The 27,327-nt window shown below is 40.9% G+C and overlaps 2 protein-coding genes across 9 annotated transcripts in view; one reads left to right on the forward strand and one right to left on the reverse strand.

Moving 5' to 3' along the window:
* The window catches only part of CAPN13 (calpain 13), a 101,824-nt gene extending 79,260 nt beyond the window's left edge, over positions 1–22,564 (reverse strand). For 4 of the 8 annotated variants that reach the window (XM_061155102.1, XM_061155103.1, XM_061155094.1 and 1 more), the window contains exons 1-2: positions 22,371–22,564; positions 20,802–20,974 (exon numbers count right to left, since the gene is read on the reverse strand). The gene's annotated coding sequence lies outside the window, so the exon portion shown is untranslated. Of the gene's footprint in view, positions 1–20,205; positions 20,299–20,801; positions 20,975–22,370 lie in introns of all 8 variants that reach the window. The other 4 variants (XM_061155100.1, XM_061155099.1, XM_061155097.1 and 1 more) reach the window with 4 other exon arrangements.
* LOC133065496 (small ribosomal subunit protein eS26-like) lies at positions 16,123–16,492 on the forward strand. The gene has a single exon (XM_061156238.1). The coding sequence runs from the start codon at positions 16,128–16,130 to the stop codon at positions 16,473–16,475; it is 348 nt and encodes a 115-aa protein (XP_061012221.1). The 5' UTR covers positions 16,123–16,127; the 3' UTR covers positions 16,476–16,492.
* Positions 22,565–27,327: the final 4,763 nt, after the last annotated feature.

Consider the following 27,327-nt stretch of genomic DNA (forward strand, 5'->3'; position numbering starts at 1 on the left):
AAGGCACAAAACGCAGGCCCAACTGAGTCCGCACTTTTGTGGAACACCCGAAAACTGGAACCGCACACAACGCAGGGCCCGCTCCATATAGAGCAGCCGGGAGCCTAAGCAGTGTAGACAGGGAGAGCATACACCCGTGAGCGGGGGCAACCCAGTGTGGCCAGAACACTTCGAGTGCTCCCCACACACAGCGCTGTCTGCAGCGCACCTCCCTCCCCGCAGCAGGACTGAACTAGCGAACCTGAACAAGAGACCACCTCCGCCCGCCTGTGTCAGGGCAGAAATTAGACACTGAAGAGACGGGCAAACAGAAGCCAAATAAACAAAAGGAACCGCTTCAGAAGGGACAAGTGCAACAGATTAAAATCCCTGTAGATAACACCGACTACACCGGAAGGGGCCTATAGATATCAAGAAGTGTAAGCTGGAACAAGGAGCTATCTGAAACTGAACCGAACCCACACTGACTGCAACAGCTCCAGAGAAATTCCTAGATATATTTTAACTTTTTTTTTTTTTAATTAAAAAAATTTTTTTTCTTTTCTTTTTTTAAAATTTTTTCTCTTTTATTTTCTTTTAAAATTCCCTATTACTTCCCCATTACTCAGAGGGAGGTGGGAGAGGGGATCAGGATGGGTAATACATGTAAATCCATGGCTGATTCATGTCAATGTATGACAAAAACCACTATAATATTGTAAAGTAATTAGCCTCCAACTAATAAAAATAAATGAAAAAATAAAAAATAAAAAAATTAAAGTCCCTCCAGTGTCCCAAGTAGCAAGTACATGGAGGACCAGGAGTTGGATTGGAAAGGTCATGGGTATTAGAGGGAATGGGCGGGGCTGGAGGGTCAGTGGAGTGGGGGTTGGGGATAAAGAGTATTGCCAGACAAGGCCAGGAAGGCAGGTTGGAAAGCTGGATTGTTTTGCTTTATACCCTTCAAGCTGCAGGGCCATTGAAGACCCGTGTGTGGGATTACAGAGCAAGTTGGAGGCCACGTGGTGGAATGGAGAGGGTCTGAGACAGGATGGAGGTTGGGAGGCTGCTGCATTTGTCCTTGGGAGGGTCAGTGTTATGGCAGTGGTCGTGAAGATGGTGGAGAGATGTATTCCAGAGTCATTTTATATGTAGAATATATAGGGCTTGATGATGAATATGGGGATGTGGGGTAGGAAAAAGAAAAGGCGGTGTGATGAACAATCAAATAAGTTTTGAAGTTTGCTTTCTGCTCTCACCACCTACATATCCAGTTCTGCAATTGTGAGTTAGTATTCAACCCTGTGAACCTATTTCTCCACCTGTATGGATTAATGATACCAATCTTGGAGTGTTTATTGCTGTATTAAATGAGTTTGGACCTAACAGACTGAATAATGCTCAGTCACTTCAGTCATGTCCAACTCTTTGCAACCCTATGGACTGTAACCTCTGTCCATGGGATTCTCCAGGCAAGAATACTGGAGTGGGTTGCCATGCCCTCCTCCAGAGGATCTTCCCTACCGGGAATCAAACTCACGTCTGCCTGCATCTCCTGCATTGCAGATGGATTCTTTACCCACTGAGCCACCTGGCAACAGTAGGCAGACAATAAATGTCAGTGTCCTAATTTCTGTAAAGAGAAGTCAAGGAAGTCTGGGTTTTCTTGTTCAGGAAGCTACAGGGGTGTAACTGATGCCATTTAACAAAATATGTATCACATCCTCCATCTGCTAGACAAGCTGGCTTGGATCTGAATCCACACTTACTAGCTGCGGGACTTGAAAAGTCTATTTAGCACTTAAACTAGTACTTTTCAAGCTTCTTTGACCAGAGTCTGTTAAGGTGACACAAAAGACCCCAAGGTTCATACATCCTATTCATACCTACTTCACAGTGAAAAAGCAATCAAATGGTGACAGAACTAGAGAGGAACATGAACGAACAACTCATAAAGAAAGAATATGAGCTTATAATCAAGATTTTGGATCACATAAAAATAATTTATAATTTTCTTACAGTTAATATATAATAGTATATTGCAAATTATTTAGATAACACAAATAAATCCACAGAATAGCACCACTGAAGTATCACTGCACACACACATTTAGAGAGAATTATATATACAATTGCCTAATAAATGAAGTAAGAATAATTTATATGTGAACTACTAGGTTGGACCATATAAAAGTAAATATGGGCAATTTTATTTGGTTTAGTCCTCTATGATATACATATTTCTTCATTCTAGTTCTTGGAAAATAACAGGTGAAAATATGTCAGTGTACCTCACCACTCACTATAGGGTTAAGAGGAAAACCTACAACAAATTATGTAAGAGTGATAAAGCTGAAATAACAGTCAGGTACAATTCAAGAACAAGAAAACAATAATAGAATTTGGTTGCCAAGTAAAGACAAGGCAATGACACCTGATAAGGGAGAGTTGTGTAAATTGTGGGTCTGCCAACTCTGCACATGCTTAGGGATAGTGGAACCAATACAGCACTGCCAAGCCATTGACCTATGATTATGCGACTGTTCTTAAGCAGCTCTTAATTACAGCTAAAAAATGAGTCAGAAGAGTTTGGCTTGACTTCTCCACAAGAATCTTAAAAAAAAGGCCTTATGTTTGGGGATCAGATCCAGGCTCATCTCCAGGGCCCTTACTACTGGGCAGTGGACTGGGTAGCTTTAGGAATCCCCCTTCTAAGACTCTCTTTCCTCTTTTGTGAAATGGAGATGATACTAATACACAAGCTATAGAGTTGTGGTGAGACTCAGATGAAACCATGCTTGCTGAATGTTTAGCACGGACTGATCAACAGAAACTGGTCACTGAACAGTGGTTATTAGCATAATTAACATTATTATCATTTTGGCCATGAAAGGACATGCAGAAGTCATACACCCTCTAAGAGGAGGACTTGCTCTTATGAATGGTGGGCCAGGCCCAGAAGGGCCAGCATGGGAAAGGGTCAGGAGTGGTACATCAGACCCATGTCCTTGGCTTTGCCCCTGCTCTGTACCCACTAACCAAGAGTGCAGTGAGGAAGGAGAAGGCTCTGGGGGCCAGGCGGCAGGCCTGGTTCTGTTGCTGGAGGAGGTGGTCTGCTGCTCTGGGAGGGAGGGGAATACTGATGGGAAAAGAGAGTAGGCTGGAAGGGAGCCTCCACAGGCACAGATATCACACCTACTGGGTTCACCTTCTTGCTCTCTGAATTGGTAATGGCTTTGCCAGGGAACAGCCTGTAGACTCGCTTTCTTGGACATAAAGGGTTTACAGAACTTGACAACATCTCCCTTTTGCATGCAGCAGAAAAGGCCAAACAATATTCCCACCTGTCACTTTGGCAAGGACTCTTTGGCTTATTCCTTTTCTTCTATATCATACTTGCTTCACTTCGCAAAATACTTGCAAAATAAACAAAGCAAAATAAACAAAATACTTGCAAAATAAACAAAGGCAGGAGAAGACTCAACTATCTTAGAAAGAGAAAGAAAAAAAGAAAGATGGAAGGCCTACCCGATAGTCAGAATCATACCTAGTCTTGCTGCTGCGGTTGGATCTAAAAATGAAAATGGCACAGGAGAAGCTAGAAAAATGGCAAAAAGAGTTGAAATCGAGTTCTTTTTTAAAACTGAAGTATAGTTGATTTACAATATTGTGTTAGATTCACGTGTACAGCAAAGTTTTTTTCAGATATATATGTGTATGTATATATATATATATACACATATATGTATCAGGTTATTTTCCAATATAGGTTATTATAAGATATTGAATATAGTTCCCTGTGCTCTACAGTAAATCCTCTGTGTTTATCTATTTTACATATAGTAGTTTGTATCTGTTAATCTCATACTCTTAATTTATCCTTCCCCCTCTGGTAATCATAGGTTTGTTTTCCATGTCTGTGAATCTTTTATGTTTTGTAAATATTCACTTGTATTAATTTTTAGATTCCACATATAAGTGTTAACCATATTTTTCTTTGTCGGACTTACTTTATTTAGTATGATATTCTCTAGGTCCATCCATATTGCTGCAAATGGCAATATTTTGCTGGCTGAGCAATATTCTATTGTATATTTATATATCTTCTTACACCATCTGTTGATGGGCACTTGGGTTGTTTCCGTTTCTTGGCTATTATAAACAGCACTGCTATGAACAGTAGAGTACATGTATATTTTTGAATTAGAACTTTCATCTTTTCCAGATATAGGCTCAAGAGTGGGATTGCTGGATCATATGGTAGCTTTATTTTTAGTTTTTTACTGGTTTTCATAGTGACTGTACCAATTTACATTGCTACCAACAGTTTACAAGGATTTCCTTTTCTCTGCACCCTATCTAGCATTTATTATTTGTAGACTGTTTAATGATAGCCATTCTAACATAAAGAGAAGATGGACGAAAATTAAAAGACTTCAGAAGAAAAAAAAAGTCCCAAAGTTAAATGACTACAGAAGATTCCAACTCAAGTTTTGATTCTGCCCCTTATTAGTCATATGAGCCTGAAGATGTTTTCTAAGCACTTAGAGCTTCAGTTTTCTTTTCTGTCATAGGGGTACAATGATACTTTTTGAATAATAAAATGAAAAAATAGGTGGGATGAGATATAAATCATGAAGCATTACACAAAGATATTAATTTCTTATTTCTCTGACTCCAATAATCTTGTCCTAAACTTTCATGCATTTCTACCACTCAGAGATGGATAGCTGTAAGAATACATGGGCTTCTGTAGTGGCTCAGACGGTAAAGAATCTGCCTGCAGTGCAGGAGACGTGGGTTCGATCCCTGGGTTGGGAAGATCCCCTGGAGGAAGGCACGGCAACCCACTCCAGTATTCCTTCCTGGAGAATCCCATGGATGGAGGAGCCTACAATCCATGTAGCCCATGGACAGTGGGCTTCAGTTCATGGAGTAGCAGAGTCAGACCCGACTGAACAACAAAACACAACACAGCACAGCCAAAGTCTTTAAACTTTACAAACAATTGCATTTGTTAGTTTTTAAATTAGGCCACTTTGATATATATAAGAGAATGTATTAGCTATGTCAGTTCAGTTCAGTCACTCAGTCATGTCCAACTCTTTGCAATCCCATGGACTGCAGCACGCCAGTCTTCCCTGTCCATCACCAACTCCCTCTTACTCAAACTCATGTCCATTGAGTCGGTGATGTCATCCAACCATCTCATCCTCTGCCATCCCCTTCTCCCACTTTCAATCTTTCCCAGCAACAGGGTCTTTTCAAGTGAGTCAGTTCTTCACATCAGGTGGCCAAAGTATTGGAGTTGCAGCTTCAGCATCAATCCTTCCAATGAATATTTCAGGACTGATCTCCTGTAGGATGGACTGGTTGGATCTCCTTGCAGTCCAAGGGACTCTCAAGAGTCTTCTCCAATGCCACAGTTCAAAAGCATCAATTTTTCTGTGCTCAGCTTCCTTTATAGTCCAACTCTCACATACATGACTACTGGAAAAACCATAGCTTTGACTAGATGGACCTTTGTTGACAAAGTAATGTCTCTGCTTTTTTTAATATGCTGTCTAGGTTGGTCATAGCTTTTATTCCAAGGAGCAAGCATCTTTTGCTTTCATGGCTGAAGTCACCATCTGCAGTGATTTTGGAGCCCCCAAAGATAAAGTCTCTCACTCTTTCCATTGTTCCCCCATCTATTTGTCATGAAGTGATGGGGCCAGTTGCCATGATCTGAATATTTTCTGAATGTTGAGTTTTAAGACAACTTTTTCACTCTTACTTTCATCAAGAGGCTCTTTAGTTCTTCTTCACTTTCTGCCATAAGGATGGTGTCATTTGCATATCTGAGGTTATTGATATTTCTCCCAGCAATTTGACTCCAGTTTGTGCTTCATCCACCCTGGCATTTCTCATGATGTACTCTGCATATAAGTTAAATTAGCAGGGTGATGATATACAGCCTTGATGTACTCCTTTCCTGATTTGGAACCAGTCTGTTGTTTCATGTCCAGTTTTAACTGTTGCTTCTTGACCTGCATACAGATTTCTCAAGAGGTAGGTCAGGTGGTCAGGTATTCCCATCTCTTGAAGAATTTTCAAAAGTTTGTTGTGATCCACACAGTCAAAGGCTTTGGCGTAGCCAATACAGCATAAGTAGATGTTCTTCTGGAACTCTCTTGCTTTTTTGATGATCCAGTGGATGTTGGCAATTTGACCTCTGGTTCCTCTGCCTTTTCTAAATCCAACTTGAACATCTGGAAGTTCTCGGTTCACATATTGTTGATGCCTGGCTTGGAGAATTTTAAGCATTACTTTGCTAGCATGTGAGATGAGTATAATTGTGCAGTAGTTTGAGCATTCTTTGTCATTGCCTTTCTTTGGGATTGGAATGAAAACTGACCTTTTCCAGTCTTGTAGTACTGCTGAGTTTTCAAATATGCTGGCATATTGAATACTGTACTTTCACAGCATCATCTTTTAGGATTTGAAATAGCTCAACTGGAATTCCATCACCTCCACTAGCTTTGTTTATAGTGATGCTTCCTAAGGCCCACTTGACTTCACATTCCAGAATGTCTGGCTCTAGGTGAGTGATCACACCATCATGGTTATCTGGGTCAGGAAGATCTTATTTTTATAGTTCTTCTGTGTATTCTTGCCATCTCGTCTTACTATCTTCTGTTTCTGTTAGGTTCATAACATTTTTGTTCTTTATTGTGCCCATCTTTGCGTGTTCCCTTGGTATCTCTAATTTTCTTGAAGAGGTCTCTAGCCTTTCCCATTCCATTGTTTTCCTCTATTTCTTTGCATTGATCACTGAGGAAGGCTTTCTTATCTCTCCTTGCTATTCTTTGGAACTCTGCATTCAAATGGGTATATATTTCCCTTTCTCCTTTGCCTTTAGCATCTCTTCTTTCTTCAGCTATTTGTAAGGCCTCCTCAGACAACCATTTTGCCTTTTTGCATTTCTTTTTCTTGGTCATGGTTTTGATCACAGCCTCCTGTACAATGTTATGAAGCTCCATCGGTAGTTCTTTAGGCTCTAGTCTATCAGATCTAATTCCTTGAATCTATGTCACTTCTACTGTATAACAGTAAGGGATTTGATTTAGGTCATACCTAAATAGTTTTCCCTACTTTCTTCAATTTAAGTCTGAATTTGGCTATAAGGAGTTCATGATCTGAGCCACAGTCAGCTCCTGGTCTTGTTTTTGCTGACTGTATAGAGCTTCTCCATCTTTGGCTGCAAAGAATATGATCACTCTGATTTCGGTATTGACCATCTGGTGATGTCCATGTGTAGAATCTTCTCTTGTGCTATTGGAAGAGAGTGTTTGCTATGACCAGCACGTTCTCTTGGCAAAACTGTTAGCCTTTGACCTATATAAGCTATGTAGACTATGAAATATCATAATCTCACAAACACTCATGAACCTACCACCAAGGTTATGAACATACCAATACTTATGAAGGTACTCGTGCTTTCCTCCCCCAGAGGAGGCCAAAACCAGAATGTTGTATTTATCATTCTCTTGCTTTTATTGAAAAACAGGTTTATCACATACTTACGCATTTCTATATTGAATTATTTTACTTTTCCTTGTTTTTCAGTTTTTAAAAATTATAGAGAGACATTCCAGTTCCTTTATGGCAATGTAAGAAGCCCCCTATGGTATCCACCTGTCCTCCTGATTATAACTATAACCTCTGGAAACAATAAAAACTGGGAATCTGAAAACAAAAGCTGGCAAATTGTACAGGGGAGTCAAAACTTGGAGAAGAAACAAGCAGGAGGGTGAATTTCCAGGTCTTTAATTTTTCCCTCTCATACTTTTGCCATGAGGATGGGGCTCAGTCATCAAGTGTCCCAGTGCAGATAGCTGAAGCTTTGATGGACACCCTGCTGTTTTTCTGAGAAAGAAATTCCTACAGACCTGGGGGAAGACACTTGGGGAAAGAAACCGAGAAGAGAGGGCGCCAGAGAATGAGAGTGTCTAATTATGTTAGCAAGCTTGCACTTGTTTTAGCCTAACCTATCTGCATTATAAATGTGTGGTCCAGAGCCGAATCAGTACAGCAGAGGTTTAAAGAAATAAATTGAGATTTGAATCACTTTCCACAGAAGGTGAGCTAGAATGTATACTCTGAACTTAATCAAATTGAATCCTGCTTCTAAAAATAATCAACATTCCCCAGAAGATTATAACAGAACACAAAATCTACCCAACATAACTTCTACTTTGTCCAGAATATAATCTCAAACTTCTCAAAATAAAAGAACTAAGAAAAGGTGACTCATTTTCAAGAGAAAACACAACTGACAAATGAGAATGTTGCAATGATCTAGATGTGGAAATTACAAAGAAAAGGTTTTAAAGCAGCTACTAAACTATGCTCCATGAAATAAAGGAAAACACACTAGAAATGAATGATAAGGTAGGCAATCTCAATAGAGAAACAGAAGTTATTTAAAAAAAAAAAAGGAAACAAATAGAAGCTAAATTTTGAGTTGAAAAATATAAAATTTGAAATAAAAAATTAATTGGATGGGCTGAAGAACAGAATGAAGGTTACCAAGGAAAGAATAAGTGGAATGAGGGAAAAGATCAATAAAAAGTATTCATCTCAAGAACAGACTGAATAAAACATTGAAAATAAAGTAGACTATAACCACAGGGAGACACATGATGTAATATCAAAATGTCTGATGTATATGTAGTTGAAAATCCAGAAGGAGAGGATCAAGATAGGGCAGAAAAAGTACCTGAAGAAATAATGACCCCAAACTCCCCAAATTTGATGATAAATTTATGAACTAGAGGAGCATGCAAAGTCAAGAAAACCATAACTAGACACATCATAATCAAGCTGTTGAAAACCAAAGATAAAGAAAGAAGATAAAGAAAATAAAGAAAACTTCTTGAATGAAGTTAGAGAAAAATAACACATTAAACAGAAAGGAAAAATGGAGACAATACTGACAAATTTCCTATCCAAAGCCATGGAAGACAGAAACCAGTGGAATAACTTTAAAAGGTTGAAAGAAAGAAATGTCAACCTAGAATTTCATATCCAGTGAAAATTTCAAGAATAAAAATAAAGACATTTCAGATAAACAAAAATTAAGAGACATCATGCAGAGACATGTCTCAGAAGAAATAATAAGGAAAGTAATGAATAAATAATAAAGAACAGTAACAAATCATAAAAGGGAGTAAAAATAGGGAAAACTGAATTTTCAGAAGTGGTATATAGTAAATATCTTAATAAATACATAAGACTATTTTTCCTCTTAAATTCTTTAAAGTACATATGTGTTTAAAGCAAAAAGTATAACATTATCAGGAGAGATTTCAAATATATGCAGGTATAATTCATATGATAACTATACCATAAGGAATAGTGGAAGGGAATTAAAGGGATGCATATGATTGCAAATATTCTGCATTTTAGAATGTGGTGGTACAATAGAATGAGAAAGGTTAAGTATGTACACTATAATTCCCAGACAACCACTAACAAAAAGAGATATACCCAAAATCCAATAGGTAGGTTAAAATGGAATACAAACACATATTCAAGTAATCAACAGAAATCAATTAAAATGGAACAAATAAAATAGACCTAAATCCAACCAGATTAATAATTAAATGTTAATTTAATTCCAGTAACAGTCAGAGATTGACAGTAAGACTAAACTATTTTCTGCCTATTAAAGACATACTTTAAATGCAAAGCCACAAATAATTTGAAAAAAAACAGTGGACAAAAAGAAATATACCATGCAAACAGTAATCATAAGAAGGCTGGTGTGAATGTTTTTAGTAGATTGATTAGTCAGACTTCATAACAAAGAGTGTTACCAGGGATAAAATTACCAGGGACATTTAATGTTGGTAAAAATACATCAGGAAGAAATAAAATCATAAATGTGACCTAATAATAGAAACCAAAATATATAAATCAAAACTTAACAGAAGTAAAGGAAGACAGGAACAATACCACAATTATAGTGAAATTTCAGCATGCATTTTTCATCATCTAGTAGACAAACTAGACAAAAATGTTAGTGAAACAGAAATCTGAATAACACAATCCATCACCTCAGTCTAGTTGACATATATACTACTTTATACATATAAACTGTAGTATATACTTTCTTTGCAAACATGTGATACATAATCACCAAAATAGATAACATGCTAAGCCATAAAACAGTATTATTTCCAAGGATCGAATCTCATAGAGTATTCTTTAACCACAACAGAATTAAAATTAGAAATTAATAACAATGTTCAAGAAGACCTTAAATATCCAGAATTAAACACATTTCTAAATAATCATGAGTCAAAGGTGATATCATAAGGGAATTAAGAAAACCCAAAAGAAGTAGAAGGCAGTAAATAAAGATAAGAGCAGAAATGAATGAAGGAGAAAAACAGTAGAGAAAAATGAACAAAGCAAAAGCTGCTTCTTTGAAAATATCAACAGAATTGACAAACCCAAAGTCAAATGAGGAAGGAACAAAAGAGTGAGAACACAAATCACCAATATCATCACTGATAAGAGTTCTTCCTCATCACAGATCTTATAAACATTAGAGATCTAATATGAGATACTATGAGCAAGTTAATGCCAACAAATTTATAAGTTATATGACATGGATAAATTTCTTGAAAAATATAAATATAAAGTAAAAATATAAATTTACCAAAGTTGACAGGAGAAGAACCTAAATAACCTTATATCTAATCAAGAAACCGAATATGTTATCAAAAGCTTTTCCCCAAAGAAACTCCCAGACTTAGGTGGGTTCACCAGTGAATTCTATTATACCATCAATGGAAAAATAGCACTAAGATTATAGACTTCTTTAGAAATGAGAGGAGAAGGGAAACAGTGCTGAATGTATTTTATCAGGACAGCATAACACTGACAACCAAGCCTTGTAAGGAATCCACCCCTACCCTGCCCCTCATCAAATTATGAATCGGCATCCCTCATGACCAGAGATGGCAAAGATCCTTAAAAAATTTTAGCAAACCAAATCCAACAATGTAAAAAAGAAAAAAGCGTAACACATCAAGACTAAGTTGAATTTATTTCAGGAATGTAAGGCTGGATTAACACTTTAAAAAATCAGTGTAATTAACCATATTAAAAGGCTAAAAAGAAAACCAATAATTGAATTAGAATTATTTCACAAAATTCAACATATACCTACGATAGAAACTTTCAAAGGAAAGTTACCTAGAAAAAGTAGGTAACATCCTCAAACTGATGAAGGACATCTATGAAAAACCTACAGCTAAAATAATACTTAATGATGGAAGAGTGTATTTTTCCCTTTTGATCACAATTAAGGCAAAGATGCCTGCTGTCACCACTTTTAGTTAACATTGTACCAGAGGTCCTTACCAGTTCAATAAGAAAATAAAAAGCAAAAAGATTGGAAAGAAAAAAAAAGATCAGAAAGAAGAAAAAAATGATCCCTATTTGATATTTGGATTTCAAAAACAAAATCTATAAAATAACTAGTAGAATTAATAATTGAATTTGAGGTCACAAGATACAAGCTGAAAACAATAGGAAGATAGTAGCATTTTATTATATATGCTTGGGGAAAAATTTAACTAAAGACATCCAAGCTCTCCATATCAAAACTACAAAACATCGTGACAAGACATTAAATAAGACCTAAATAAACAGAAAGGTAGATCAGGTTCACTGATTACATGGCTAAGTATTACAGTTCTTCCAAAAGACTGAATAAAATCTCAACCAAATTCTAGCATTCTCTTTTTTTAGATGTTAATAAGCCTATTCTAAAATTTGTATCTAAACACAAAAGGCCTAGAATAACCAAAGAATTTTTTAAAAGGAAAACATTGGAGGATTTAGCCAACCTAACTTCAAAACTTGTTATAAAGATACAGTATTGGCAGAAAGACAGATGAATAGATCAGTGTGGCAGAGTAGAGAATCCAGAAATAGACCAAAACATATGTGGTCAATTAATTTTTGTCCAGGTTCCAAAGCAATTCAACAGGGACAGAAATGCATTTCAAAAACTGATGCTGGAGCAACAAGATATTCACTTGGAAAAAAAAGTAAACACAAACCCTTCCTTCATACAATACACACAAAATCCAATCAAAAGGATCACAAACCTAAAGATAAAACTTAAAATTACAGCATTTTGGAAGAAAATATAGAAAATATTTGCAACCTTGGGGTCTTTTATACACAAAAATATGAGCCTTACAAGAAAAAAATAGATAAATAAAACTTCATCAGAAGTATAAAAGACACCATTAGCAAAAATGCAAACCATGACCAGGAGAAAAATATTCATATGAAGCACATATATTAGGCAAAGGACTTGTATTAGTTCAGTTCAGTCGTTCAGTCGTGTCCGACTCTTTGCGACCCCGTGAACCACAGCGCGCCAGGCCTCCCTGTCCATCACCAACTCCTAGAGTTTGCCCAAACTCATGTCCAGAGTCGGTGATACCATCTAATCATCTCATCCTCTGTCATTCCCTTCTCCTCCTGCCTTCAATCTTTCCCAGCATCAGGGTCTTCTCAAATGAGTCAGCTCTTCGCATCAGGTGGCCAAAGTATTGGAATTTCAGCTTCAGCATCAGTCTTTCCAATGAACACCCAAGACTGATTTCCTTTAGGATGGACTGGTTGGATCACCTTGCAGTCCAAGGGATTCTAACACCACAGTTTAAAAGCATCAATTCTTCAGCATTCAGCTTTCTTTATAGTCTAACTCTCACATCCATACATGACTACTGGAAAAACCATAGCCTTGACTAGACGGACCTTTGTTGACAAAGTAATGTCTCTGCTTTTTAATATGCTGTCTAGGTTGGTCATAACTTTCCTTCCAAGGAGTAAGCATCTTTTAATTTCATGGCTGCAATCACCATCTGCAGTGATTTTGGAGCCCCCCAAAATAAAGTCAGCCACTGTTTCCCCATCTATTTGCCATGAAGTGATGGAACCAGATGCCATGATCTTAGTTTTCTGAATGTTGAGCTTTAAGCCAACTTTTTCAGTCTCCTCTTTCACTTTCATCAAGAGGCTCTTTAGTTCTTAACTTTCTGCCATAAGGATGGTGTCATCTGCATATCTGGGGTTATTGATATTTCTCCCAGCAATCTTGATTCCAGCTTGTGCTTCATCCAGCCCAGCGTTTCTCATGATGTACTCTGCATAGAAGTTAAATAAGCAGGGTGACAATATACAGCCTTGACGTACTCCTTTTCCTATTTGGAACCAGTCTGTTGTTCCATGTCCAGTTCTAACTGTTGCTTCCTGACCTGCATACAAGAGGCTGGTCAGGTAGTCTGGTATTCTCATCTCTTTCAGAATTTTCCAGTTTATTGTGATCCACACAGTCAAAGGCTTTGGCATAGTCAATAAAGCAGAAATAGATGTTTTTCTGGAATTCTCTTGCTTTTTCAATGATTCAGCGGATGTTGGCGATTTGATCTCTGGTTCCTCTGCCTTTTTTAAAACCAGCTTGAACATCTGGAAGTTCACGGTTCATGTACTGTTGAAGCCTGGCTTGGAGAATTTTGAGCATTACTTTACTAGCATGTGAGATGAGTGCAATTGTGCAATAGTTTGAGCATTCTTTGGCATTGCCTTTCTTTGGGATTGGAATGAAAACTGACCTTTTCCAGTCTTGTAGTACTGCTGAGTTTTCCAAATTTGCTGGCATATTGAGTGCAGCACTTTCATAGCACCATCTTTTAGAATTTGAAATAGCTCAACTGGAATTCCATCACCTCCACTAGCTTTGTTCGTAGTGATACTTCCTAAGGCCCACTTGACTTCACATTCCAGGATGTCTGGCTCTAGGTGAGTGATCACACCGTGATTATCTGGGTCGTGAAGATCTTTTTTGTATAGTTCTTCTGTGTATTCTTGCCACCTCTTCTTAATATTTTCTGCTTCTATTAGGTCCATACCATTTCTGTCCTTTATTGAGCCCATCTTTGCATGAAATGTTCCCTTGGTATCTCTAATTTTCTTGACGAGATCTCTAGTCTTTCCCATTCTATTGTTTTCCTCTATTTCTTTGCACTGATCACTGAGGAAGGCTTTCTTATCCCTCCTTGCTATTCTTTGGAACTCTGCATTCAAATGGGTATATCTTTTCTTTTCTCCTTTGCTTTTCACTTCTCTTATTTTCACAGTTATTTGTAAGACCTCCTCAGACAGCCATTTTGCTTTTTTGCATTTCTTTTTCTTGGGGATGGTCTTGATCCCTGTCTCCTATACCATGTCATGAACCTCCGTCCATAGTTCATCAGGCACTCTGAATATATAAAGAACTGATAAATCAAACAATAAGAGGAAGATAATCCATTCAAAATGATCCAAAGATTTGATCAGACATTTTACCAAGAAGTATACAAAAACAGGCAATAACCAATATGAAAAATGTCCCACATCTTAAGTTGTCAGTTAAATGAACATTAACACCACAATGAGGTACCACCATACATGCAGTAGAAAGACTAAAATTAAAAATATTGACTATACTAAGTATTGGTGAGGCAAAATGGAATGGCTGGAACTTTAACACACTATTGGTGCGTATGTGAAATGATATATCTACTGAGTGTGATTTCTGGGTTTCACTTGTGCATATATTCAACTTCACTACATATGCCTCAGTATTTTCCAAGGTTGTTAACAATTTATAATCTCACCAGTGATGTAAAAGAGTTCCTGTTGCTCTATCTCCTCATTAATGCTGCATATTGGCAGGATTCTTATTTGTATCCATCTGGTGGAAGTAAAATGGCAACCCTCTGCAGTCTTAATTTATGTCTCCTTGAAATTACTGGTAAGACTGAGCATCTTTCAATATTTTTATTCTTGTATTCTCTCTTGTATGAGATGAATATTCACATCTATGCCTATTTGTCTGTAAGTTATATTTTTCTTATGGACTTGGAGGAATTCTTTATTTACTCTGGATATTTCTATTTTGTTGGTCACATGTGTTGTAAACCTCTTCTCCCAGTTGGCGGTTTATTTTTTTACCTCCTTTAAAATGTCTTTGGATGAACAGAGATATTCATTGTATACAAATATAAACATGTTATGAATCTTTGCTTAGAAGTTTAATTTTTATAAATTGAGCCATATGTTAATTCTTATGGGAACTTAATTTAAGAAATTTTGTGAGAGTTTCTCTCTTTAAAAACAGGAAGTTCATTTGTAATTTACACATTCATTCCCCAAAGTATTGATTAAAATTTTTTATGGCCCTATAATAATGTTTTTAAGAAGTATGATATTCACAGCAAAATTCTGAAATGAACTTGTAAAGAAACACTTTTGAGTACTTAGGAAATGGTACATGTTTTTCTAGAGGCAAATAGCACCTTACCAAAATCAATCATTTAACTTTCTCACTCTTTTTCTTCTTTTTCTTTTTTTCTATTCTAACAATAGACTTCCAACTTTAGGATAATAGGAGAATGCCATATATATGGTCATATGTATATGACTGATTTATATACATATAGATAGATAAAATATATGATTTTTAAAAATTGTTCAATAAAAATCACCCTTTACTCCTTATATATAAGATGGTAAAATCAAGCTAGACTGAGTAGGTTGTATGTATCCTATGGTATTATATAGAAGTACAGTGCAGTATAGCACAGTAAAGTAAAATATAATAAATATAATCCACAGTTTGAACCAGAAATCACAGATGAATGATTTCAGATTACCTTGAACTCATCATACTGTAATAGTCACAAAATTCTGTCCCTTGCACTAACATTTTTATCTTGGTCCTGGATGAAGATGTTGAAGTGAAAAGGAAAATACTTTTCAACACTTTCATCATTTGTAATGATAGAAAGAAAACATTACAATTAACTAAGCAGATGGCAGAAACAAAATTCTAAAGGACCTCAAAATCGAGAAGATGGAATTTAACCAATGAAACTACAAAGCTGTCTTCACATTTTAAAGTTCAGTTCAGTCGCTCAGTCATGTCCGACTCTTTGCGACCCCATGAACCACAGCACGCCAGGCCTCCCTGTCCATCACAAACTCCCAGAGTTTACTTAAACTCATGTCCCCTTTCTCGCCTCTGCGCTTCAAAGATGACCAAGAAAAGAAGGAACAACGGTCGTGCCAAAAAGGGCTGTGGCCATGTGCAGCCTATTCGCTGCACCAACTGTGCCCGATGTGTGCCCAAGGATAAGGCCATTAAGAAGTTCGTCATTCGGAACATCCTAGAGGCCGCAGCCATCAGGGACATTTCTGAAGCGAGTGTTTTCGACACCTATGTGCTTCCCAAGCTGTATGTGAAACTACATTACTGCGTGAGTTGTGCCATTCACAGCAAGGTAGTCAGGAATCGCTCTCGGGAAGCCCGGAAGGACCGAACACCTCTACCCTCATTTAGACCTGTGGGTGCTGCCCCATGTCCTCCACCAAAGCCCATGTAAGGATCCAAGTCCTTAAAGACTGAAGAAATATTGGTTTCTCTGAAAAGACAATAAAATGGAAATTATATTTAAAAAAAAAAAAAAAAAACTCATGTCTATTGAGTTGGTGATGCCATCCAGCCATCTCATCCTCTGCCGTCCCCTCCTCCTCCTGCCCTCAATCCCTCCCAGCATCAGGGTCTTTTCAAATGAGTCAACTCTTCGCATGACGTGGCCAAAGTACTGGAGTTTCAGCTCCAGCATCAGTCCTTCCAATGAACACCTAGGACTGATCTCCTCTAGGATGGACTGGTTGGATCTCCCTGCAGTCCAAGGGACTCTCAAGAGTCTTCTCCAATACCACAGTTCAAAAGCATCAATTCTTTGGTGCTCAGCTTTCTTTATAGTCCAACTCTCACATCCATACATGAGCACTGGAAGTAAATAGTGAGTGGGCTCTGCCTTGGTTAAATTTCATTGCGGAATTATTCTGTGTGCCTTGCTTGACTTCCTGTTTTAAATGAGGCGATGTGGTGAAAGACTGGACACAGTCTGAACTGCTGTCACAGTAATAAGGGGTTGCTTTGGAAGGGACACCTCCAGCCCCCTAATCAAAGCTGCTCTTGACCCCACGTGGCCATCTAACCCACTGTGTTCAGTTCTGGGGGCCACACATTAGGAGAACCATCAACATATTCAATGGTATCCAAAGAGAGTAGCAGAGGGTACCTGGCCAGGGAGGAAGCAGTCTGCTTGCAAGGATGGTTTCCTAGTATGCAGTTATATCCACTTAGAAATGGTGATGACTTTTTCTAGTTGGCACAAACTTGCCATCAGCTAAGTACACAAGGAATCTAGAGATTAATTCCTGGGAAGTTAGAAATCTAGGAATATCTATTGGGAGAAAGACTGAAGGAGTTACAGTGACTGTCAGATCCAGCCCTGTACTCCTAATACCCAGCCCTCTAGAATAATCCTGGTCTTAGAGAGCACAGATTTAACAATCTCTGGTCCCACAGGTAGGATCCCCTTTGCTGCTTCTCTAACTCCCAAGATAATACTCCCTTTCAGAAAACTGGGCTTTGCCCTATCTCTTTAAAAAAAAAAAAAAAAAAAAGACATCATGGAATAGTGGTCAAGAGCATGTGAAATCAGATTGAAACTTAGGTTTGAATCCAGATATTGCTTAGTGACTAAGCAGTGCCCTTAATATCGCTGAGCCTCCTTTTCTTACATATAAAATGGACTGGAGGTGGTGGCAATAAAACCAGTCTTTTAACAGTAGGCGGGTATTAAATGAGAAGTTTCTTGTAAAGGGCTTGGCATGGAACATAACAACTAGGTAAGTAGATCTTGTGACCATCACTGCCAGGATCTCCTCGTACCCACTGCCTTGCCCTGTGACAGGAAGGGGCACCCCAGACATTGGCCAGTTACTCCTGGACTTCCAACAGTAGGCCCTCCCAACTCCACAGAGTTGAGTCCAACAGAGTAGCCACTAGATACGTGTGGCTTTTGAACACTTAACATATGGCAAATGCAACTAAGGAACTGAATTTTGTTTAATTTAATTTAATTAATTAAAGGAAATCAGTCCTGAATATTCATTGGAAGGACTGATGCTAAAGCTGAAGCTCCAATATTTCGGCCACTTGATGCAAAGAACTGACTCATTATAGAAGACCCTGATGCTGGGAAAGACTGAAGGCAGGAGGAAAAGGGGATGACATGGTTGGATGGCATCACTGACTTGATGGACATGAGTTTGAGAAAGTTCCGGGAGTTGGTGATGGACAGGGAAGCCTGGTGTGCCACGGTCCATGGGGTCGCAAAGAATCGGACATGACTGAGCTACTGAACTGAACTGAATTTATATTTAAATACCCACACACGTGGCTAGCAGCTGTCTTATTGGACAGAGTCAAGGCTAAGAGGCTAATGGCAGCGATGACCACAGAACCAGGAGGGCCTGAGCACCCATAAGTGGAGACAGTCAAGATGAGGTTGGGTGATTATAAAAGAGGGGTGCAGAAGTAGCCCTGAATTGGGCAGATCCTTTCACTTTGACCTGCAGAAGTTCTCTGCACTCAACTGCTTGTCTTCAACACTGTATTTTTGCCACTAAACCACCCAGTTCCCTTCTGTCAGTGATAGGACAGGACAGACCTCATAGTGACAGGTGCAGGGCTGGCCCTGGTGCCCCGGCCTCTGGGCGGAGCTTAGCACATCCCAGCTACCAAGAGGGATGCTGTTTGCTTTTTGTTCTCAATCTGCTAAGAAACTGGAAGCAGCATTCAGCTGTTCCCTGCCGGGAGGGCTACACATAGCTCTCTCCTAGCTCATGTTTTTTTCCAGAACAGTGGAAATATATCTGATGTAATGTAGCAGAACACAACAAGGGACGGTTTTTCCCTTAACAAATACTCATTTGAAATAGTGCCCACACCCCGCACGAGGAGCGATCTATTTCCCACAACAGTGTTCTGGCAAAACCCATTACTAATTCCACAACTCAAATTAAAACTAACAGAGCTTGAAGGCTGGGGCTGACTGTGCTCTCTGCTGACAAGGAGCAAGGAAGGGTGGGGGGAGGGGCCCGGCGCACTCACGTGTGTATGTGTTTAATTACACTGTTTAACACATCGAGAATAATTTAGCCACCCGAGTGGGGAAAATAAGGCACTTAACTGCTCTCCGGTGGAAAAGAGCTCCGTGCAAACCACTCTCAGCTATGTGCCCCGTCGTACACCTCAGGGCTTTGCAGGGAGAGAGGGTGGGGAGAAGGGTGGAGAGAAAGAGCAAAGATGGGGGAGAGAGGAGAGAGAGTGGCTTTGGGGCAGATGAAAATCCACTGTGAGTGAGTGGGGAGGGCACGTGACTATTTCTCAAGGAGAGTGGATATGAAACGGTGTGAAGGTGGGAACGAACATAAATTTCGAGCTTTAAAATGAAACTTAACACCTAGACCAGGGCTTTCCCTGGGTGTTTCCCCGGCTTCAGAATCGTCTCAGCAGTGTTCCCTGCCTTGGTGGCCTGGAAGCTATGAATGGAGGCTTGTGGACCGTGGAAAGGCAAGCCTCAGAGGAAGACTACCCAGGGCTCTCTCTGCAGAAGGGGAAACTGAGGCTTAAGATCAGATAAGAGGTGTCTGGGCAGCACGGGGAGTAGATGGCTGTCCGTCTCCCAGCTTCAAGACTGGTGCTCTGGCCTGGAAGCAAAGCTTGTCATGGGCCCTGCTGAGGGGTATCTTACTTTCTGTTTTGTTGGGGCTGAGAGGGGTCTGAGATAATCTCTAATCCAAGGACCTCAGAAGAGGAAGTGATGAGAGAAGTCTTTTACATGGCTTCAGATTTACAGAGCACTGCAGCGCCCCATATGGGAACCAGGTGCCAGAGAAGTGAGTACTCAGAATAGAACTATCCATCGTCTGCCAGTGACTCTGGGTTCAATGCCGGGCTGACTGCCAAGGAGATGAACAGCCTGGCACAAGAGTGGCAGGAAGCAGAAGCCATTTGGGGTGGCCCATGGATGGGGCAACCCCACTCTGCTCTCCAGCAGGTGGCCTCTCCATGTGGACCCAGCCTCTGTGGGGACTCGTGGCTGATGGGTCCCTCTCAGGGCACCCTGTGGGGTAACAAGGAGAGCCCTTGCCAGGCAGCAAGGAGTCTGAGCCACTCCATTAAGTCCATGAGCCGCACCTCTTCTCTGGCCTCTGTTTCACCGTTTGGAACACTGAGCAAGTTGGACTTACTCTCTGAAGCGCTTTTCAGCTGTAACGTTCTGTGTTTCTGGAACTGAGAATGTTCTATGCACACTCCATGGTACTGTTGGGCAGGCAGTGAAACTGGAATACAGTATTCCTTTCAGTTAAGCTCATCACGTGCAAATACAGAAAATCCAAACATCTTTGCATGAAACGCTTCTCCTTCCCATCTCCCAAATGCTTTGCCATGTTACTCCATACAGAAAAGGGTTAGAGAGTTCCCAAGTAGCTTGTCGATGTATTCTGAGGACATGGCAGAGCATTCTTCCTGGGTTCTATAATTACATGTGTCCCAGAAACACTGTGCAATATTCAGTATGATCACGGATTTCTGGGCATGGCTCTTCCCCCATCTATAAAGAGAGGATAAACTTCCCGCTTACTAATTTAAACTTCTTCTAAAGCACATTAGGGGGATTTAGGAAGTTGGGGCCCATCGTGTATCAAATGATAATCTGATTTTAAGAGTTACTGTCTCCAACCCATCCTCCCCAGGTCACTCCAGACAGCTCGCTTCCCAGTGGGCAGGAACCTTATGTGTAGTTTCAGGTCCTCTTGGTCTTACCTGTCTCTGGGACTCTTACCTTTCTTTTGAGGGTTTTCTTTGACTCTGGGTAAAGAAGAGGCTCTTCTCACTTCTTCCGGACTGAGGAGAGGTGCCAAACCTCAAGGAGTAGGATCTGGATTTCCCAGTGACTGCCAAGGGGCCAGATGCACAAGCCAGAGGTTCAGAAGCATTAATTCCCCATGGGGCAAACTTTGAGCAATGAAAGATGGAAGACAGAAGGGAGCCCACATGTAAATTTCCTCTCCAACATCTCTCTTGCAGATTATTCCAAGACCCAGCATTTCTGCAAAGCTAGTTGTAGGTGTTCTGCGTTAGCCAAGTAGCTGACTATTTCTCTTTGTGAAGAGACGTGGGTGACACATCCCCTTGTATTGCTTCCCAACCTGCTCTCCTCATTTCTTATTTCCCTCACTTTTGCTGCCCTGGGATTGCACCTCCCAGTGAGGCATTAGCATTCAAGCTTTGCCTCAAGCTTTGTTTTGTAGAGAATCTAGGATAGAATAATATCAACTGTAATAACTAGAATATTTTGAGCACTTATCATGTGCCAGGTACTTTACATATTTTATCTGCTAAGTACTTTACATATATTATCTCATTTAATCTTTTCAATAATTATGTGAAGCATACACTACTGTTACATGTTAGTGATGAGGAAACTGGGACCCAGAGAGGTTATATAACATGCCCAAATGATGGCATTAGAGATCACACATGGGAGGATCAAGTGCAGAGCTAGACACAGAGTACACCCTTAGGGTCAGTAGGTGGATCATTAATCTATGTATTTCTCACTAGCACCTTTTCTTCTAAAGCATTCTTTCCAGTGAATCACTCACTGAATACTACCAATGAAGACATCAAAGAGGAAATCAAAAAATACCTCCAGACAAAACGAAAATGAAAGTACAACTCTTCAAAAAATCTGCAAGATGTAGCAAAATCACTTCTAAGAGGAAAGTTCATAGTGATACAGGCCTCCTCACGAAACAAGAACATCTGAAACAACCTAACTTACCACCTAAAAGAATTAGGCAAAGCACAAACAAAACCCAAAGTCAGCAGAGGGAAGGAAATGATTGGAGAGGAAATTAAATAAAACAGATCAAAAAGATGATAGAAGGCATCAATGAAACCAAGAGCTTTTTTTTTTTTTTTTTTTAAAGATAAAGTAATTTTGCTTATCCTGTATGTCAGAAAGGATGCAATGGTAAACAAAGACATGGTTCCTGCCATCAGGGTATCCCTGACGATAATGTGGCCCTCCTCCAGGTTGTCACTGAATGAGCAGAAAGCAAAGGTGACTCGCTGATTAAGAGAACCTCTCACTGTATGAAACGGGCAAAGTTGAGGTTATCTTCGTTTAGGGAGTCAACTCACCCTTTGCCCTAGTTTTTCTTAAAACTTGTACTTGGACCCTTTGCATCACAGACACCTGCTTTTTTGAGCTACTGAATCCATATCTCTGGGGGTGGAGATTTCGAAGCTACAGAATTAAGACAGTCTCTGAGACATTTATACGCTTACTAAAGTTTGGAGCGCTTTCTTGGTCCAAAGCCCTGAGAGGTCACCCCTCACACCCTACCTGTTTCGAAGACAGGTGTATTGATGCAGCCTGGTCAGCAGGACCCCCCGACAGGGAGCCGAGCTGGGACTAGGCGGTCCCACAGGCTCGGCTGCAGCCGCTCTGCGGGATGGAGGGTAATGGAGGGTACTGGTGGTGGAGCACAGTGAAAGTTCCTTTGCAGAAATGGCTGGCTGACAGCCGGCTGCCCTGCTGTCTGCTTGCTTCTGCCCCTTGGGCTCGTCCTTATATGGGCACGGCAGATACCGCCCCACCTTAGTTAAACAATGACTCCATCCTGGGGCCTGGAGAGAGGATATTGGATTTAACTGCAGATCTTCTCTCAAGCCGGTCTCCACCTGATGCCAATTCACTTCCTGGAGTCATGAGCTTTCGCTTTCTTGCCTGCCCGATTTGTGGTCATCGGTGGTTTCCAGATAATTCAGTTGCTTTGTTTTAACTTCAGGGACTTTTCCTTCAGAGGAAGGGGTGAGAGAAGAGGGAAGTGCCTTTCCTTAGTGTCTCCTTCTCACATCCCAAGTGCCTTCGCCAGGTGTCGCACATCAAGAGCAGATACTCAGAGTAAGTCACACCACATGGGCTTTGTGCTGGAAGAGCATTTCCTTTTGGCAAATATAAATGGCAGACCCGATGAACCCCTGGGCGTGGAGAGACCCGGGGAAGGTCTCTGCATCATTCATGCTTAATGGATGGTGGAGAAAGGGATGAAGTGTGTAAGGCAGGCACTTCCTGACTCCAGACCCTGATAGCATGGTCCACTCGTGTTGTAGGTCTTGACTGAAAAAAAATGCACAGCCTAGAAGTTGAGAATTCTTAGGGCTTCAGGCCTGAGAGGCAGCCTCTCAGATAGCTCTGAGGGACTACTCCAAAGAGGTAAGGGAGGAACCAGGATTTATAGGAGTTTTTGTAACAAAGACCAGGTCATTGGAACATCAAAAGGTTACATGAAAGAAAATCAGTTATCTCAAGTTAAGGAATTTAGCACTTTTTTGTTTATGGGAAGAGGCAAGAGTCCAGGTTCATTGGAATCACTCCTTTGATATGCACCTCGGCTATCTATGGCCAGTATCCTGTTCTTTCTCAGCCTGAGTCCCCTCAGGGTGCACTGTTGGGGGTGGCCGCAGTGTCCGAGGTACTTGGCAGTGGGCAGTCCTGTTCCTGTCCATCCATCCAGGGCTTTTGTAGTGGCTGATGACTGCAACACCCTTTGTCTACTGACATGGCTGGCAGTATTTTTCACTCACAACATAAAAGAGGGAAAACTCATCTCCACTGATGAGACATGGGAGGCCCTGCTAAGGAGTGATGGGTAGTGGAGCATTTGCCTAGAGAAGAAGGTGGTGAAGTGGTCCAGGCAGGGGTGAGCATGGTGAGAAAGTACAAATCCCAAGTGGACAGCTTGAGGAACTTGAATGAAGTGAAACCCAAATCACCCAAAGACACATTAAGGGCAAACATTAGCAGCACCCCAAAGCCCCCTTGGGGATCCCCTTCCCATCATTATCCTCTAGGACAGCCTCAAGGTAAACTATTCCCAGTCCTGTGCATTTTGATAAATTCTATCCTCTTCCTCTTTTAAGAAAACTAATTCAATGTTGATTTAGGGGACTAAATCAAAAGCCCCTACAAAATATGACAAAGGAGACTATTGTGGTAGGGCAAACAGGTATACAGAGTATTTGCCATGTAATCAAATGGCTCATCTAACAGATTTCCTGGGTTTTTACATTCCTCTGTGGGTGGAAAAAGTCAACAAAGTGAGACGATTTTTCTTAGTTCTGAGAAGTGTAAAGTGCAAGCTCACCCAGCTTTAGTGCTGTGCTATGGGCTGCCCTCTGTATCAATCAGGCAAGTCATATTCTTAGACTCAGAGCAATAGGTGACAAATCTAACAATATCTTCAAGAGAAGAGTTATAAATGAAACTGGTTGGTTGGTATCTCCTGGGGAGGGGGAGTTCTAAAGAGCTCTGGTACCATAGTTCTTTATGTTTCAGTGCAGAAAAGAATTCAGCAAGAGGAAAAGTGATGGGTAAGAAGTGATTTATTAGAATAGGATGCTTGTGAGTTTTACAAATGGGCAGGTGAGAGATGCCACATCCTGGGAACTTACTGGGCTATAGTTTTGTAATCAAAGGAAAAGTAGAGAGGGCAGGAAGAACTTCCTTGTCTTCCTTGAGTAGACGTCATGCTTCGATCATCAGCTCCTCCTCCAAGTTGAGTAGGGGAGTTTTCTTGTCCCTTCATGGTCAAGTGTGTGTGTGTACTCAGTAATGTCTGACTCTTGGCAACCTCATGGACTGTAGCCCACCAGGCTTATGTGTTTATGGAATTTTCCAGGCAAGAATACTGGAGTGGGTTGTCATTTCCTCCTCCAGGGGATCTTCCTGACCCAGGGATAGAACCCATGTCTCTTGTGTCTCCTGCAATAGCAGTGGGTTCTTTACCACTGTACCACCTGGGACATGGTCAAGCTAGGTCCATAAATTACTATTTTTTATGTGTGCAGAGAGTATGTCCTAAGGATCATTAACTTATTTATCTCACTGGGCAGGATATGGGTCTCCTGCCACCATTGTTTTATTGTTTGGGGGCATGTCTCATGCTTCTGTCACATGGTTTTGTTGCTAAGCAAGCATGCTTGGCTTTGTGGTTAAGCCATCCTGCTTTCTTGAGTAATCATTAACTTAAAGGGGTTTCCCATATTTTTTGTACTTATAATCCCCTAGTGGGATAAACTATTTAATCACCTATTTCGTCCCTTTACTCTGTCCCTATCATAACCATTCAAGTTTTCAAACTGAAATGTCCTGGCGCAATCACTTACTTATCATGGAATTTTGGACAAGCTACTTAATGCTAGGAGAGGGAAATGGCAACCACTTCAGTATTCTTGCCTGGAGAATCCCATGGACAGAGGACCCTGGCAGGCTATAGTCCGTGGGGTTGCAGAGAATCAGACATGAATGATCCGCATACACTCACACACACTTAATGCTAAGCCTGTTTCTTTAACTCCAAAATGGAGATGATAATAGAATTTAACTCATTAGCCATCATGAGAATAAAAAAAAAAAAAAAAAATGCAAAGGCAGGTGAATTGCTTACTACCATGCCTGACACACAGTAACTGTGTAACAATGAGAGGCTATTATAGTGGCTATCTGGTGAGGCCAGACATAGTACCTGGCTGGTGGGAGTTCAGAGAACTACTGTTAGGAGAGGCTGGGACCTCCAAGGGAGAAACCATGGACTTTTGGGGGAAGGATAAAGGTGATGCCTCAGGCAAGGGAAGGAGAGCTTGACACTGATGAAGAGAAAGTCCAGAAAGGGAAAGGAAACTTGTCTTCATTCATTTCATAAAATTCTGTTTCCATAACAAGTAAGTCTACATAAGTATTGCCTGAAGAAACCAGCTGAGACCAGCATGGTGTGCTTCTATCTGGTGTTGCCACATGTTGCTGACCTGAGACAGACAGAGGCATCTGGCTAAGCAGAAAGGAGCTGAGCTACCAGTGTGGAAACCTTCATAATGAGGGGGCTGAAAGGAGATGGACCCCTTTCCTGCCTTCTGATGTGGTGGCCATGGTGGAGAGGGACAGGGTTAACCCATGTCCTGCTTGTGCTAACGAAGCAGGAAGCCAGCACCCTGAGAGACGTGTGTATGTGTAAGGGCAGGGTCCCTGGGCACTGCTCTGGCCCTCAACACTCCAACAGCCTTCAGGGTAAGCTCCATCACTGAACACCCAAGTCCATGAAAGCACAGTCCAAGAGTGGTCACTGTCATTGCAGACCGAGAAGGATGTGGGTACCAGCACTGTCCTGAGGCTACAATGTGGGTGAGATGACAGGATATAGGACTGTGATTGCTGTTTCCTTCTTGGGTTGCATCCTCAGGATAGAAGTTCTCAGAAACTGGAGGCAAGAAGGCCTAAGTCAGCCCACACACATGAGGGTGGCTTGGGGAGGATTAGAGTCAGGTTACTTCCCAAACTTTCATTTTTGAGATCCCCCAGGGGATTGTGGAAAATTCTCCCTTCTTTCTGAAAGGGGACAAACAGGGTGGGGTAGGGACGAATACAGATTAGAAGGATTCAAAGATGGTTCAGAGTGGCCTGCAGAGAGAGGAAGGGCATTTGGTAATCAGGTGGGGAAAGGCTGCGCTTGCCCAGAAAGGTCAGTGATTGTCCTTGGAGGTGAGCAGACCTTGGGGAGGAAGAGGCAGTGTGCCCAGGACAAAGGATGACAAGCAAGTTCTTGCAGGGACCTGGAATCCACCAAGCCTCATGGCAGTGTGATGACCCCAAGATGAAAGAGCAGATAAAACCAAGAGGGGTCTTGGAATTCAGGAACAGAAAAACCAGACCCTTGTCGTCCTTCCCTCCCCCATGTTGTAACAATTAATGGACTTCAGATCCTCCTGAGCAGTATAACCTGTCTCCCCTCCTATCCCATAGGGAAAAGATATTTGCCTTACTCTCCCCGACCCTGCCACCCCGTATATGTGCCTCATCCAATCAACAAATGACCTGCAAGACCCCTATCCCACTCCTTGAACCCTGGGTATAAAAGTGGACTAAGGACCCTTGTTCAGTGTCAGTTCTCCCTTGAGCTGGCCCACTGTTCTAACACTGTCTCCCCCTCTAATAAACTTTCCCTCTCTCTCATTCTGTCTCACGTCTGGAAAATCTTTTCCAAACTGCGCCCGGACCATGACGGGCAGCACCAACCCAAATTCATGTGGGGCTATGGCAGGATTGCTTAATTTTGAGTGATTCACCTGGAAAGAGGCTGGTCCAGGGACCCAGGGACCCTCTCAGAACACAATTTCGGACAGCCCCATTAGGCCAGTGCAGCTTCTGCCTGGGGATCTGTGGGCTCCCCCATCTGTCCCCTAAGGTAATGAGCAAGAAAACTAATTAAAAATGACACCTATGCTCATTTGGCTTCCCTGGTGGC

This window comes from Dama dama, chromosome 11 (genome assembly GCF_033118175.1).
Source record: "Dama dama isolate Ldn47 chromosome 11, ASM3311817v1, whole genome shotgun sequence".
Classification (NCBI taxonomy): domain Eukaryota; kingdom Metazoa; phylum Chordata; class Mammalia; order Artiodactyla; family Cervidae; genus Dama; species Dama dama.

Coding starts and splice junctions, on each gene's coding strand:
- LOC133065496 (XM_061156238.1), top strand. CDS start 16,128: ATGACCAAGAAAAGAAGGAACAACGGTCGTGCCAAAAAGGGCTGTGGC.